The sequence below is a fragment of the Temnothorax americanus genome, unplaced genomic scaffold, assembly GCF_048541705.1.
Source record: "Temnothorax americanus isolate GAGA-0224 unplaced genomic scaffold, ASM4854170v1 Scaffold107, whole genome shotgun sequence".
NCBI lineage: Eukaryota > Metazoa > Arthropoda > Insecta > Hymenoptera > Formicidae > Temnothorax > Temnothorax americanus.
In genome coordinates, this window is record NW_027509239.1 from 168,249 (window position 1) to 182,443 (window position 14,195).

The 14,195-nt window shown below is 37.8% G+C and overlaps 1 protein-coding gene, 1 long non-coding RNA gene and 1 pseudogene across 11 annotated transcripts in view; 1 reads left to right on the forward strand and 2 right to left on the reverse strand.

Moving 5' to 3' along the window:
• Positions 1-2,158: 2,158 nt before the first annotated feature.
• LOC143904482 (uncharacterized) lies at positions 2,159-3,756 on the reverse strand. 2 transcript variants are annotated; one of them, XR_013258923.1, is made up of 4 exons: positions 3,645-3,756; positions 2,946-3,532; positions 2,736-2,823; positions 2,159-2,641 (listed from the first exon to the last, which is right to left on the reverse strand). It is a non-coding gene; the product is annotated as an uncharacterized LOC143904482 (long non-coding RNA). The 2 variants fall into 2 exon arrangements; XR_013258922.1 differs by lacking the exon at positions 3,645-3,756 and having other exon boundaries at positions 2,946-3,585.
• An 888-nt stretch (positions 3,757-4,644) lies between these two features.
• On the reverse strand, positions 4,645-7,284 carry LOC143904449 (uncharacterized; annotated as a pseudogene). The gene is made up of 6 exons (XR_013258908.1): positions 6,868-7,284; positions 6,637-6,795; positions 6,270-6,551; positions 5,997-6,193; positions 5,463-5,766; positions 4,645-5,363 (listed from the first exon to the last, which is right to left on the reverse strand). The product of XR_013258908.1 is annotated as an uncharacterized LOC143904449 (transcript).
• A 1,204-nt stretch (positions 7,285-8,488) lies between these two features.
• Positions 8,489-14,195, forward strand: part of LOC143904353 (casein kinase I) — a 150,986-nt gene continuing 145,279 nt past the window's right edge. For 2 of the 8 annotated variants that reach the window (XR_013258901.1, XM_077419028.1), the window contains exons 1-5: positions 8,554-9,161; positions 9,518-9,628; positions 10,232-10,380; positions 11,369-11,565; positions 11,634-11,836. Coding sequence is in view for 7 of the 8 variants with exons in the window: in XM_077419028.1 (XP_077275154.1) it covers positions 9,086-9,161; positions 9,518-9,628; positions 10,232-10,380; positions 11,369-11,565; positions 11,634-11,836 (736 nt within the window). In the remaining variant the exon portion in view is untranslated. Of the gene's footprint in view, positions 9,162-9,517; positions 9,629-10,231; positions 10,381-11,368; positions 11,566-11,633; positions 11,837-14,195 lie in introns of all 8 variants that reach the window. The other 6 variants (XM_077418975.1, XM_077418983.1, XM_077419000.1 and 3 more) reach the window with 6 other exon arrangements.

Below are 14,195 nucleotides of genomic sequence, written 5' to 3' on the forward strand. Positions count from 1 at the left end.
TTAGGTAAATGTAAGAAGTTAAAATAACAAGTTTCTTCTTATTTTATTTCGAAATTGTATATAAACGTATAGAGAACCCGAATACTTCGGTAAAGTATAAATGATGTAATTTATCACGTTACGGGTGGTAAATGAGATAATATCGTAATGTCTTATAAGATGTAGTGCCTGGTCCTGTAGAAGAATTACTAACAAGACTTTTAAATGAGCGAAAGCCAAAAGTTTTTCCACACGCTTTGAGATGTTTTGCTTGTACGCTCCATTTTCACTCTCCTGCGGCATATTTATTCCTAAGAAAAATGTTTTTAAAATGTCTTCCACATCCAACTACTATTCGAACATGGATGCGAAATATTAGTAGCGACTCCGGTATATCTGACCAAGCATTAAAAACCGTACGCAATGTAGTTTGAAATGCTCGCGAAAAAAATAAGAAAATAGTGTTCAATTTAACTTTCGATGAAATGAGTATTAGAAAAAGTGTTGATTGGGATGGACAAAAATCACATGGTTTTGTTGACATCGGTGCCATTGCTAAAGATAAAGTGCTGCTTGCTAGTGAAATTTTTGTTTTTATGTTAGTTGCAATAAACCAGAATTTTAAACTTCCAATTGCGTATTACTTCACTGATAAATTAAATGGCCGTGAAAAAGCAAAGTTATTAAAGACTATTTTATGTGCACTTCATGAAAACGATCTAGATATTGTCAGTATTACGTTTGATGGAGTATCTTCCAATATATCTATGTGTGAAGAATTGGGCGCACGTTTGAAACAAACTGAAATTGAACAGATTGTACCATATTTTGTCCATCCCGCTGATGAGTCTAAACGTATATATATTTTTTATGACGCGTGTCACATGATAAAACTTGTTAGAAATGCACTTGGTAAAGAAGACTTAAGTGATAACGAAAATCATATAATTAGTTGGAAATTTATACGGCAATTAGTTTCGTTACAAGACGCGGAAAAATTACACCTTGCGACTAAAGTTAGAAGTAGACATGTATACTTTTACAACAAAAAAATGAAAGTACATTTAGCAGCAAAAGTTTTCAGTAATTCGGTAACTGCTGCACTTGGGTTTGGAGAATATGACTTAAAATTACCTCATTTTGCCGGAGCTTCAGCAACTGCGACATTTTGCAAGACATTTAACGACGTATTTGACATATTAAATTCTAAAAATTTAAATAATTAAACAGAAACCAAACGAGCAATAACGAAAGATAAAATACGTATTCTAAAAGATAACATTGAGAGGTTTGTTTTATATATTAAATCTTTAAAAATTAAAGACGTTCCTGTACTTCAAAGTGTACGAAAAACAGGCTTTATTGGGTTTGTTATTGATTTACAAAATAGTATTGCTTTAACAGAACAGCTATTTAATGAAAATACAATAGAGTTTTTGTTAACATACAAATTATCCCAAGACCATATTGAAACTTTTTTTTCTTTGATTAGAAGAATGAACGGTTGGAACAATAATCCGAGTGCGAAACAATTCAAAGCATCTTATAGAAAAATATTACATTTAGCAAATGTGTCTGTTCCTTTAAGTGCAAACTGCATTCCACAAGACGACACTGTACTACTTAATGTATCTAATAATGAATCTGTAAGAAACGAGCAAGTAACTGCACATAGTATACAACAAAATGCAGATAATGATTCTGATCAAGATGCTGCAAATGCTATTTTTATGGATCATGATTATTTCAATCAAAACAATAATTGGTTCTTAACTGAATATGCTGAGGAAGTTATTACGTACATGTCTGGATTTGTTGCTAAAACTATTACACATAAAATTGATTGCTTATTTTGTAAACAATTGCTCATTGCAAGCGAGGCACAGAAAGAATCAAACACATTTACTGGTAAACTGTTACAGCGAAAAAATCGCGGTGGTTTGTATGTAGCATCACCTGATGTTATTATAATATGTAAAAACGCAGAAAAAACTTTCAGAAGTAATCAAGACAAATTATTTACAACTAAAAATATATTAAATGTTTTAATATGTCAATCTTTCCGCTCACTTCCTTCATATGTATTTAATACAGATAGACATATTTATGAACAGTCTCCATTGTTTGATCACCGAAGTCAAATAATAAAATTAATTTTGAAAACTTTTTTCAACGCGCGTCTTAAACATGACAGTACAACGCTTACAAATTCCACCCGAAGAATAAGAATGAAAAATAATAAATTAACATTTTTTCAAAATCAATAAAATTCGAATTATAATACTGAATAAGATACATATGTTAAAGTTTTCTCTGCTATTTTAAAAGTATATAAACAAAACTACTATACATTTTTAATACTACAACACTTAATGTTATATGTTTTTATAACATTAATTGTTAATATTTATTTTATGTTAATGTAACACATTAATACTATAACATTTTATATGTAAACGATAAGTATATCCTAATAAACACTAAGCAACAGTTCCAATACATCTGTGATTTTATTTTGTATTCAATTATACCTTAATTATTTTATATATTTATTTATAATTATACCTTATTTATATTTATTTGGTATTCAATTAAACTTTATTTTATACATTGCAATTCCCTGAATGAGAATCCTCCGCTTTTCTGCATATCTTTTGGAAAACTATAAACATATAATACTTTACATTATTTTGATTTGAAAAGTTGAAGAATATTTATATATAATAAATAAATAACTCAGATTTATTATACATTACCTGTGAAATTGCAATGAAAACGAAGGATTCTATTCTTTGTAACATATGTGGCACTTCATAATTTTCGGCAATTTTAGCCACACTTTTGCTATAAAATATTAAAAATAATTATCACTTAAAATAGTAACGATTTTAAGATTATAATAGCTCATATATATATATATATATATATATATATATATATATATATATATAACAACCAATACATACAACTTGTGTTTATTCCTAATGTTGATGGTATTTACTTTATGCCGTAGCTGCAGAACCACAGAGTAATATGCTTTTTACGTATAAATTGCGATATTGCTTTTTACGTCATCTGTTTATAGTATTTATTAACGTTTGATATATATAGTCACTATCTACCATAGAGAAAGAGAGTTTTCACGTTCCCCAGGCACTTTATTTCACTACTTTATTTTATTGGCGTCCTTTTATAAACTTGAATAAATACCGATAAACAAACTCGCCGTAAAAAGCATTATCTTTTTATATGTAAAATGTATAAACGTATTTACTCTGTGGTCCTACAGCAACTTCTAGCCGTTTCATGTTCCAAGTTTTAGTTTCTCGTTCCACCTCGCTCCTCTTTCTTAATACCTCCCTCCCATCACACTTATTTTGCGTACGCATGCGCGAAACGAGAGAGAACGAACAGCCACACAACAGAGTGTCTCTCTTTCTACGTGCGCCTATACCCCCACTCCTTAACGCTCGGTCTAGATATAACCAATGTCTATGGGTTACGTTCATCTGCGGACTTCGATGACAGCGACGAGTAGTGGCTATGCTAGAAACTAAATGCATCTTCGATAAGCGACCATGCCCCCACCACTAGAATTAGGGCCTAAGCAGAATGGCTGTCTTGGCAGTGTTTTATGCCTTAAGTCTTTGTCTTATGTAACGCACAATACTGGGTGCTTTCCAGCAATGTACACAGGCGACACTGTGTAACACAGTGTTCGACCCAGTGCTTTCCAACTACGACACAAGTCGACACAATCGTACACAGCTAAAATGGTGAGTTTGACTGTGTCATCGTTTTGTGTCACTCCATGGATACCAACATTACCGACATTTTTACATGTGGTACTATTTATTTTTGTAGTTTCTACGGTCCGGTAAAAAAACTTTAAGGTTATATTCCAAATAGTGTGACACGTGTGACGACAAGAGGTGAAAGATATTCTACTGTAGAAGTTCCTGAACCATGGAAGATTAAATGTTCTACATATTCTAGAGTTTATTTTTTACCAAAATATTGTACTGTCTTTATTTTTTTGTTTTTTCAATTTAGTACAAATATATCTTATAATTTAGTTGCAATTAGGATGTCATTAAAGGTCAGTATTCGATAATCCATAAGTACTTATAATTATAATAATTAATAATTGCATTTTTACGAAACTAGTTTCTCTAATGTTGTCATTTATTAATAGTATATATATAGTATAGTCATCAGGTTAATTATTAATATTTCAAACTTGTTCTATTATTTTTTGTTCCTACGTTTTGCAATTATTATGTGATTAAATAATTGTAATATTCACTATTTGTGTTAATTTATAAGAAATGTTCATGCTATTGGATGACAGCATACATTTGTGATAATTTTATAATAAAATATGATGTTCATATGATATTCAAGCTGTTATGGCTAAATACTTTTATTTACAACTTATACATAACAATACATTGTTTATTCCTGGCCAAATATTTCCATAAATAATTGCATCTTTTGATCTTCTTGAAATCGGCAATTATTTTCATTATGATCATCATTTACATTAATATTATCATTTGGTTCCTCAATTTCAACATTATCATAATTAAAATTGTCATCATTACAATTTATACATAAATTGTGTAAGATACATGCAGCTACAATAGTATTTGCAATGAATGGCATATCGCAATATTCCGAAAAAAATTTAATTTGTCGGAAACGTCCTTTCAAATACCCAAATGCTCTTTCTACAACCATACGCGTTGAAGAATGTATGAAATTAAATTTGGTCTGAAAAGGAGTAAGATGACCATTATCACGGAAAGGAGGAACAAGCCACTGTAATGATGAATATGCAGAATCCCCGATTATAAATTTGTTATCTGGAAACATAATTTCTCTATGTTCATTAGCTGAATTGTACAATTCAGATTTTCTCAAAACTCTTGCATCATGGAGAGAACCGGGCTGACCACAGTATATGTTAGTAAATTTCATATTCGCATCTACGACTGCTTGTAGGTTTACAGAGAAGTATTTTTTCCGGTTACAATAGTCTCTTGCATTTTCTACATTAGGTTTTTCTATCCTAATGTGAGTGCAGTCAATAGCTCCTATTACATTTGGAATGCCTCTTTTGGAATAAAACTGATGAGAAACATATGCGACATGTTGTTCTTCGGGCCATTTGATAACGTTATCTAATTTTGTCAAGATCCAAATTGTTAATCGGCGAATTACACGAAAGACTGAAGAAATTGAAACATCAAATCTATCTGAGATAGTTCGTAGAGGTTCTGTATTCGCCAAGTGCCACAAAAATATAACAAAACTGAGTTTTGCTTCAATTGGTTTCATTCCAAACGAATGTGAAGGTATAGATCCACTTTCATGCAATTCATCTAAAATATGTAAAGAACTATAGGTTTCAAAAATTATAAAATAATTATAAAATGGTCAAACACAAATATTATATTATTTTTCAAAATACTGAACATTACCTATTAATCGAATTGCTGTGATACGCTGGATTCGTAAGTGCTCCTTAAATTCTAAGTCTGTCCAGCTATCCACAATATTAAGATAATGTTCAACTCGATTTCTCTGTCCACTCAATAAATATTTCATTAGAGAAAATATCAATAAATAATTATCGTTTTCTTCACTGCTTGAAGATATATTACTGGCTGAAAGACTAGTATTGTTCCAGTCTATATCATTGGTACTTGAGTCCTCTGTACTTGTACTGGTGTTGGCTGTACTCTCCATTAGAAAACTGATTGCTACTTTTTCTTTCATATTCATCTATAAATTATTTTATTTATTAATAAAACTAATTAATTTTGTTAATAAGGTAAAACTGCAAACATAACTTAATTATTTACATTCTCAAAACAGTGTGTTACAGTACAAATTTATTTCATTTTATTTCTTAATTTACATAACTTGATCAGTTTTTTTATATATCAGTCTCTCTCTCTTCTATATATCTGATAAATAAGTTAATAATTCATAAGATGTTAAAAAATACTAACTTTTACAGCAAAAGTATCTTCTGACATTTAAAAAACCCGTTTGATCATATTAATGACGGAAACGCGTTGCGATTGCGATGTGTTGTTGTCGCCGGTATCGGAGTTACCGAGCGACTCGATCCAGTTTAAGAGCAATGATGCCGCGGCGGAATGACGTCTCTGACACGTTAGGTGCAGCGCCCATTCGAGCAATAATTCTGTTGACGGAATGCGTCTCATTAATACGAGAATATCACGTAAGTGTGTAACTTCATTACAGGGCGATCAAGTTACCAATAGCTTTGCATTGTCCGTTGACGGCCGCGCAAAGAATTAGCAGAGTCCGTCCGAAATAATCGGTTGTCTCGAGGCCGGCTAGTTCCGGCCCGACGGAGTTTAGAATTAATCGCGCGCACTTGACGGATCCCGCACTCGCCTCGACATGCAGTGGTAATAAACCACACGACGAATCCCTCGGAGCAGCAACCGCCTGTCCGCCGAACTTGTTGATGAGTAACTCTAGGCAGTGCGCGAATCCTTGATATACGGCGCAATGTACGGCAGAAATAGGATTACCTGGAAATAATTAAGAAAAAAAATCAGCTTGACATACGTAACGCATTGTTGGATAATCATTTTTGAAGTGTAAGAAACTACATGCCTTCCAAAGAATCGAACACGTTATGATTCAAAACATACTCCACGCAATTCGAGTTGCCGTTGTAACATTTAAGCCCAATGGAGCACTGTGCAGCCTTGATCGTCCTTCAAAGTCGCCGCAGTCGGATCGGCTTTAACGAGGACGGGTAAAGCATACAATCTACAAACAGACTTGCGATGTAGAACAGCTCTATACTAAGGCAAAAAATTCGGTACGGACGTAACTTCTTACCTGCCACAAGCAGCTGCTAAATGTAACGGCGTTTTACCGTTTACATCTTGCACTGGCACTTGGACATCATGCTTTAACAACAATTTCACCAACTGATTATCACGCTTGTTGATCACCGCGCGAAACGGGTTTTTGTAGGTTATATCTTCGGGGGTGAGGAGAAGTCAAGTGTCTTAAGGTCAAAAACCTAGTGACAAGTTAGATCAGGTTATGTAAAGTGACTGCCCTCCATTCTGGCGGTGAAATAAAAAAGTTAAACAGCGTTTCAGCTACAAGTCAACACTGTGTAACACTGTGTCGCACTGTGTATGACTGTGTTCCCTTGCTGGAAAGCACCCACTGTGTTAATGTTTCCTGTCTTGTGTAGTTATACGTCGCGTATACTACACAAGACAGGAAACATTAACACAGTATTGTGCGTTACATAAGACAAAGACTTAAGGCATAAAACACTGCCTTAAGGTTATAAGACAGCCATTCTGTTTAGGCCCATACGTCGCATATACTACACAAGACAGGAAACATTAACACAGTATTGTGCGTTACATAAGACAAAGACTTAAGGCATAAAACACTGCCTTAAGGTTATAAGACAGCCATTCTGTTTAGGCCCTATAACTACACAAGACAGGAAACATTAACACAGTATTGTGCGTTACATAAAACAGGCTTAAGGCACAAAACACTGCCTTAAGGTTATAAAATAGCCATTCTGCTTAGGCCCGTAGTCTCCAGACCTGTATGTAAGACCGTGGACGCGGGTGTGCGTCAGACATTTTCCCCTCCCTCGTAAAAAAAAAAAAAAAAAAAAAAAACTGCGTGTACACAGCTGTAACGTGAGCGAGCGAGAAGGTACGAGAACAAGCGAGTCGTCAATAAGAGCGAGTAGGACAGCAATAGGAGTGAGCGAGATAAGAACAATAGCGCGCAAGGAAAAGATTCGATGCTCGATCCTCGATCAAATCCCCACCCCTGAGCCTTCTGCAGCTTCTGCATGTGCTATTCTCATCTCGCTCACTCCAATTACTGTCTCGCACGCTCTTATACCTTTTCGCTCGCTCACATAATGAAAAATCAATAACTCTGCGGTACCGACATTAGCACGCAACGCAACAGTTGTGCACGTATCTGTTACCCCGTGGCCCTAACGTGGACATTGGCTACGTAGTTCATGTGCACGTTTTCAGTCATTCCCAGAGGGCGTATCGCGTTCGCAGATCACCTAAAACCGGGCCGTGTCGTCTCACTTGTCTCTCATTCTTCTCTCTGATATCGAAACGCAGCCATACACAACATATGTGTACACGATAATAGCGGATTCCGCTTTTCCATTCAAACGTGCGGGAAACTCGCGGAAACGCGGAATCTAGTTACTATTTTGTTCCGCGTTTCCGCGTTTCCGCGCTCCATGTAATGGCACCCTAAGGCTGAGTTTCCACTGAGCGCGTCACGCGTCGCGTCGTCACAAGTTAACCATCCAAAACATCCCATTTCATTACATTCTTGTGACGGGATCGAAATGGGATGTTTTGATTGGTTCAACTCGGACGACGCGACGCGTGACGCGCTCAGTGGAAACTCAGCCTAAGCGTCAAAGCCAAAGCAGCGCGAAGACGCCGAAATTTTAACGCTGTTTTCCTTTTTCATGAATTTCAATTGACGCCGACGTCAATGCCGCGTGGTCATGCGACCTTCTTGCCGCTGAAAATGAGCGTCGAGCGTCAGCATGAAAAGGCACCTTTACAGAGACTCTACTATCCGGCATCCGCAATCCGCATCCGCCTAGCAGCAGCGCCGTAAACACAACGGCGGAAAGCGACGGACAAGCGCGAGCACAGCGCCTTCGCCATCAGCGCGACCGCCATCGTAAGGTGCGCTGTTCTGTTTCATCGCGCCACGAAGAAATGTCCGTAGGTTCGAGATCGATAGGTCCGGGTTCCTGTGCGACGAGCATGGAGGTATTACTGCCGTCGAGCCAGTAACGCGAGCGTACGACACCACGAAGCCAGTCCTGCACGCGCCGCCCCGTCGTCGCGCGAGAGCGAGCATCGCATCACTCCACGCTCACGTCGGGTCAGCTGCTGCCTGCTGCTGCACCGCGCTGCCTACCCTACGCTGGGTTGTTGGTGTGTGTATTTAGTCGCCTCGCCACCGCCGCCGTGATCGTAACCGAGATCGTGATACTTCCATCGGGGTACGCCGCGCGGGCTTGTGCACGATGGAGCTACGTGTTGGTAACAAGTACCGGCTAGGACGGAAAATCGGGAGCGGCTCCTTTGGCGACATTTACCTAGGTAAGTCCTCCCCTTCCCTCCCCTTTCCCCGTCTCTGCCGTTCATCAGCCGTATGCCCGCGCGAGTTTTCCTCGTCGAGCTCGATGTCGTCTGCCCCTCTCCCTTTATTTCCTCCCCACCCTCTGATCCCGTCCTCTCGTCCGTACACAGTGAATCTCGTATATTCCGCGCAGGGGAGCGTGAAACCGCGCGCCAACTCCGTACATTATTTCCACTTTCCTTTCTTTCTCCTCTCATCCCGTTATTTTCGTTTCTTCCCTTTCTTCGCTCTCGTCTTCTTTGTCTTCTTTCTTATTTTATATCGCGTGGATGTGTGTGCGTAAACAAGCTCTCTGGATCTATTCCTTTATTCGCAGGTACCAATATTTCTACAGGCGAGGAAGTCGCTATCAAATTAGAATGCATAAAAACGCGACATCCACAGCTGCACATAGAGTCCAAGTTTTACAAGATGATGCAAGGAGGCGGTAAGTAAATCAATATTTCTATGCATATCAACTGAATGTTTATTCAATATACTGGGAGCTGTGTATTCGGAGCGTTCTCATTTGTTTGACAGCTGATCCAATATCTTTTCTTTCACACCAATATGACACGTGGCTGTGTATCTCATATCTATGTACTTGTTTGCGTGCCTCTTCCTAACATTAGCATATCGAAATAAACAAATTTAACAATTTAATGACAATAGGGAGTTTTTGCAATACCGTTTTTCAGATATGGTAACTGTATCTCTATTGTTCAGATACATAGTAACGAGTAACAAAGATAAAACGATGCTTGTGTCGACTTGTGTCACTTGCTTGAAAGCTCTCATAGTGAATGTATCTGAACAATTCAGATACGGTTACGGTATCTGAAAGACGATATTGCAAACTCCCCATTGAGAAAAACATTTGCTTAATTGTTCTAACAATTAGTTGATTGATCAATTGATGAAAATTGACAATAACTTCTTAAAGAAAAAGACTGCGAAGAAATATTTTTTATTCTAATTTGAAATGTGTAATTATTAAGCCTTACAACGTGCATTATGCATTATCAGAGTAATCTTATTCTTGATATTTTAGTTGGAATACCAACCATAAAATGGTGTGGTTCAGAAGGTGACTACAACGTGATGGTGATGGAATTACTTGGACCATCACTGGAAGACTTATTTAATTTTTGTTCAAGGCGTTTTTCTCTGAAAACGGTCCTGCTCCTTGCCGATCAATTGGTAAACAAATATTCCTTCTATTATAAAAATTTATCTTATCTAGATGTTATATATAAATAACAAATCAATGATTATTTTGTTAATCAAAATAAAATATGTTAATGTTAGAACTATATACCATGTTTCTACGATTTTTACTTCTTTCAAATCTCTCATTATGTGATTAATTTAACAGGTATTTTGATTTATAAAACTGTATTTTATTTTGTTAGAATCTCTTTATATAATTATTTCACTGTTCATACATCGCAAGACAGGATTCTATTTATGTTGTATCCATGGTTACACTGAGATAAAAGGCTAAACAGTTAACTCCCAGCTTCTTATATGGATCTCAGTCAATATAATATGTATCTATATATATGTAGGGTGTTCGCCAAATACCTTGCTATGTGTTCCAAGTTCATATTGTGATTACATTCAAGTATTTATTACTTTATTTTGCAGGAAAATATGTCATTGTATGCCATTCCTGCCAAAAATCATTCATATTTTTAAATAAACTTTTTTTGAAGATTGTTTAAACATTGTTTTAACTATTATATTATACAGTTATAAAAGAGTTAACACGTATAATATCAACATTTTTTATAGTTCTAAATGTTTAAATAATTATAACGTAATTATACATGGGTGCATATATATATATTTTATTTATTTATTTATTTATGTAATTACATTAAACACATTTTAAAATGCTATTGAAAATGTTGATTCAAAATAACAAGGGATACAAGCATTGGTTAGTTTTAACTTACAAAACATTGCACTCTTGTGGACTTAGAAAAAATATCCATAGTTCACAAAAGGAATAATAATATTAATTTAGCAAGTATTGTACAATACATACAATAACGAGCAAGATATTGAATAAACAGTTTATTTATATCTCTGCATATAATCTTTGAAGCATGAGGCATGCACATGAAACACAGTGTACAGTTATATAATATATATATAACAGTGCTTTAACTTCTTTATTCTGCAGATAAGTAGAACAGATTACATTCACAGTCGCAACTTCATCCATCGTGATATTAAGCCAGACAACTTTCTGATGGGTCTGGGAAAGAAGGGGAACCTTGTGTACATTATAGATTTTGGACTGGCTAAAAAGTATCGCGACGGGCGCACACACAAGCACATACCCTATCGAGAAAACAAGAATCTGACGGGAACTGCCAGGTTGGCTATACTGATAGTTATGATATTATATCCAGCAATATTGTAATACCATTTTGACTAATTCATAGATACGCAAGTATAAATACGCATTTGGGGATTGAGCAGTCGCGTCGAGACGATCTTGAATCTCTGGGCTATGTTCTCATGTACTTTAATAGGGGTAGTCTACCTTGGCAGGGATTAAAAGCGGCAACCAAGAGACAAAAGTACGAGCGCATTTCTGAGAAGAAAATGTCCACTCCTGTAGAAGAGCTTTGCAAGGGTTATCCTGGTAAGTCTTTATGAATAATCATGCATCAAGAGACACGGTAGTGTCTCGCGCCAAGTACACGCGGAGCGAGACCGACCGTGACTCTTTTACGCGACGCGACGGGTTGCGAGTACCCGAGATGTTGAGATCTCGATAACGAGTGAACGGATCAAGTTCTAAGTAGGCTTGATCGATAGCTTGGGGTCCAATTAGGGGGGGGTTTCTCTCATAATATTCCGCTACGTGCCCTACGAGCGGAGATATTGCGACGCAAAGTCCAAATGTGAAAATTTATTTTTAAGATACTTCTACTAACGCCGACGTCTGATATGATGACGTCATAATCAGAAACGTTACTTTCACTTTTTCGACGCTGGCGGCGCAGGTATCGCTAGTTTCGATATCGCGCGCGTATTTCGAAATTAGGTCGATAGACTTATCGGTCAGAAGGAAGATTTCTATTTAGGTAAATTAGGTATATATATAAATAATATATATTGAGTTAACGGAAAAGAAGATTCTCTACGCTTGGCAGAAAATGCCGCTAGGGAATTTTTAAGTCGATTCTTATGAATTAAGCTTGAATGCGATGTCTAGGTATCCCAGGTTGCCGATGACGAGGTCCAGATAGTGCGCTTCATAGTTTTTGGTGTCCAGGTGTAATCGTACGTTGAATTCGATGTCTAGGTGTCCCAGGTTGCCAATGACGAGGTCCACATAGTGCGCTTCGTAGTTTTTGGTGTCCAGGTGTAATAATACGTTGAATGCGATGTCTAGGTGTTCCAGGTTGCCGATGATGATGTCTAGATAGTGAGTTCCGTAGTTTTCGGTGTCTACGTGTATTTATACCTTGAATTCGATGTTTAGGTGTCCCAGGTTGCTGATGACGAGTTCCAGATATCGCGCTCCGTAGTTTTCGGTGTCTAGGTGTAATAATACTTCGAATTCGATGTTCACGTGTCCCAGGTTGCCGATGACGAGATCCAGATAGTGCGCTTCATAGTTTTTGGTGTCCAGGTGTAATCGTACGTTGAATTCGATGTCTAGGTGTCCCAGGTTGCCGATGACAAGGTCTACATAGTGCGCTTCGTAGTTTTCGGTGTCCAGGTGTAATAATACGTTGAATGCGATGTCTAGGTGTTCCAGGTTGCCGATGATGAAATTTAGATAGTGAGTTCCGTAGTTTTAGGTGTCTACGTGTATTTATACCTTGAATTCTATGTTTAGGTGTCCCAGGTTGCTGATGACGAGGTCCAGATATCGCGCTCCGTAGTTTTCGGTGTCTAGGTGTAATAATACTTCGAATTCGATGTTTACGTGTCCCAGGTTGCCGATGACGAGATCCAGATAGTGCGCTTCATAGTTTTCGGGGTCCAGGTGTAATCGTACGTTGAATTCGATGTATAGGTGTCCCAGGTTGCCGATGACAAGGTCTACATAGTGCGCTTCGTAGTTTTCGGTGTCCAGGTGTAATAATACGTTGAATGCGATGTCTAGGTGTTCCAGGTTGCCGATGATGAAATTTAGATAGTGAGTTCCGTAGTTTTAGGTGTCTACGTGTATTTATACCTTGAATTCTATGTTTAGGTGTCCCAGGTTGCTGATGACGAGGTCCAGATATCGCGCTCCGTAGTTTTCGGTGTCTAGGTGTAATAATACTTCGAATTCGATGTTTACGTGTCCCAGGTTGCCGATGACGAGATCCAGATAGTGCGCTTCATAGTTTTCGGGGTCCAGGTGTAATCGTACGTTGAATTCGATGTCTAGGTGTCCCAGGTTGCCGATGACAAGGTCTACATAGTGCGCTTCGTAGTTTTCGGTGTCCAGGTGTAATAATACGTTGAATGCGATGTCCACGTGTCCCAGGTTGCCGATGACGAGGTCCACACAGTGCGCTTCGTAGTTTTCGGTGTCCAGGTGTAATCGTACGTTGAATGCGATGTCTACGTGTCCCAGGTTGCCGATGACGAGGTCCACATAGTGCGCTCCGTAGTTTTCGGTGTCTACGTGTATTAATATCTTGAATTCGATGTCCACGTGTCCCAGGTTGCCGATGACGAGGTCCACACAGTGCGCTTCATAGTTTTCGGTGTCCAGGTGTAATCGTACGTTGAATTCGATGTCTAGGTGTCCCAGGTTGCCGATGACGAGGTCCACACAGTGCGCTTCGTAGTTTTCGGTGTCCAGGTGTAATAATATGTTGAATTCGATGTCTACGTGTCCCAGGTTGCCGATGACGAGGTCCACATAGTGCGCTCCGTACTCTTCGGTCTTCCGATCTATTAATACCTTGAATTCGATGTCCACGTGTCCCAGGTTGCCGATGACGAGGTCCACACAGTGCGCTTCGTAGTTTTCGGTGTCCAGGTGTAATAATACG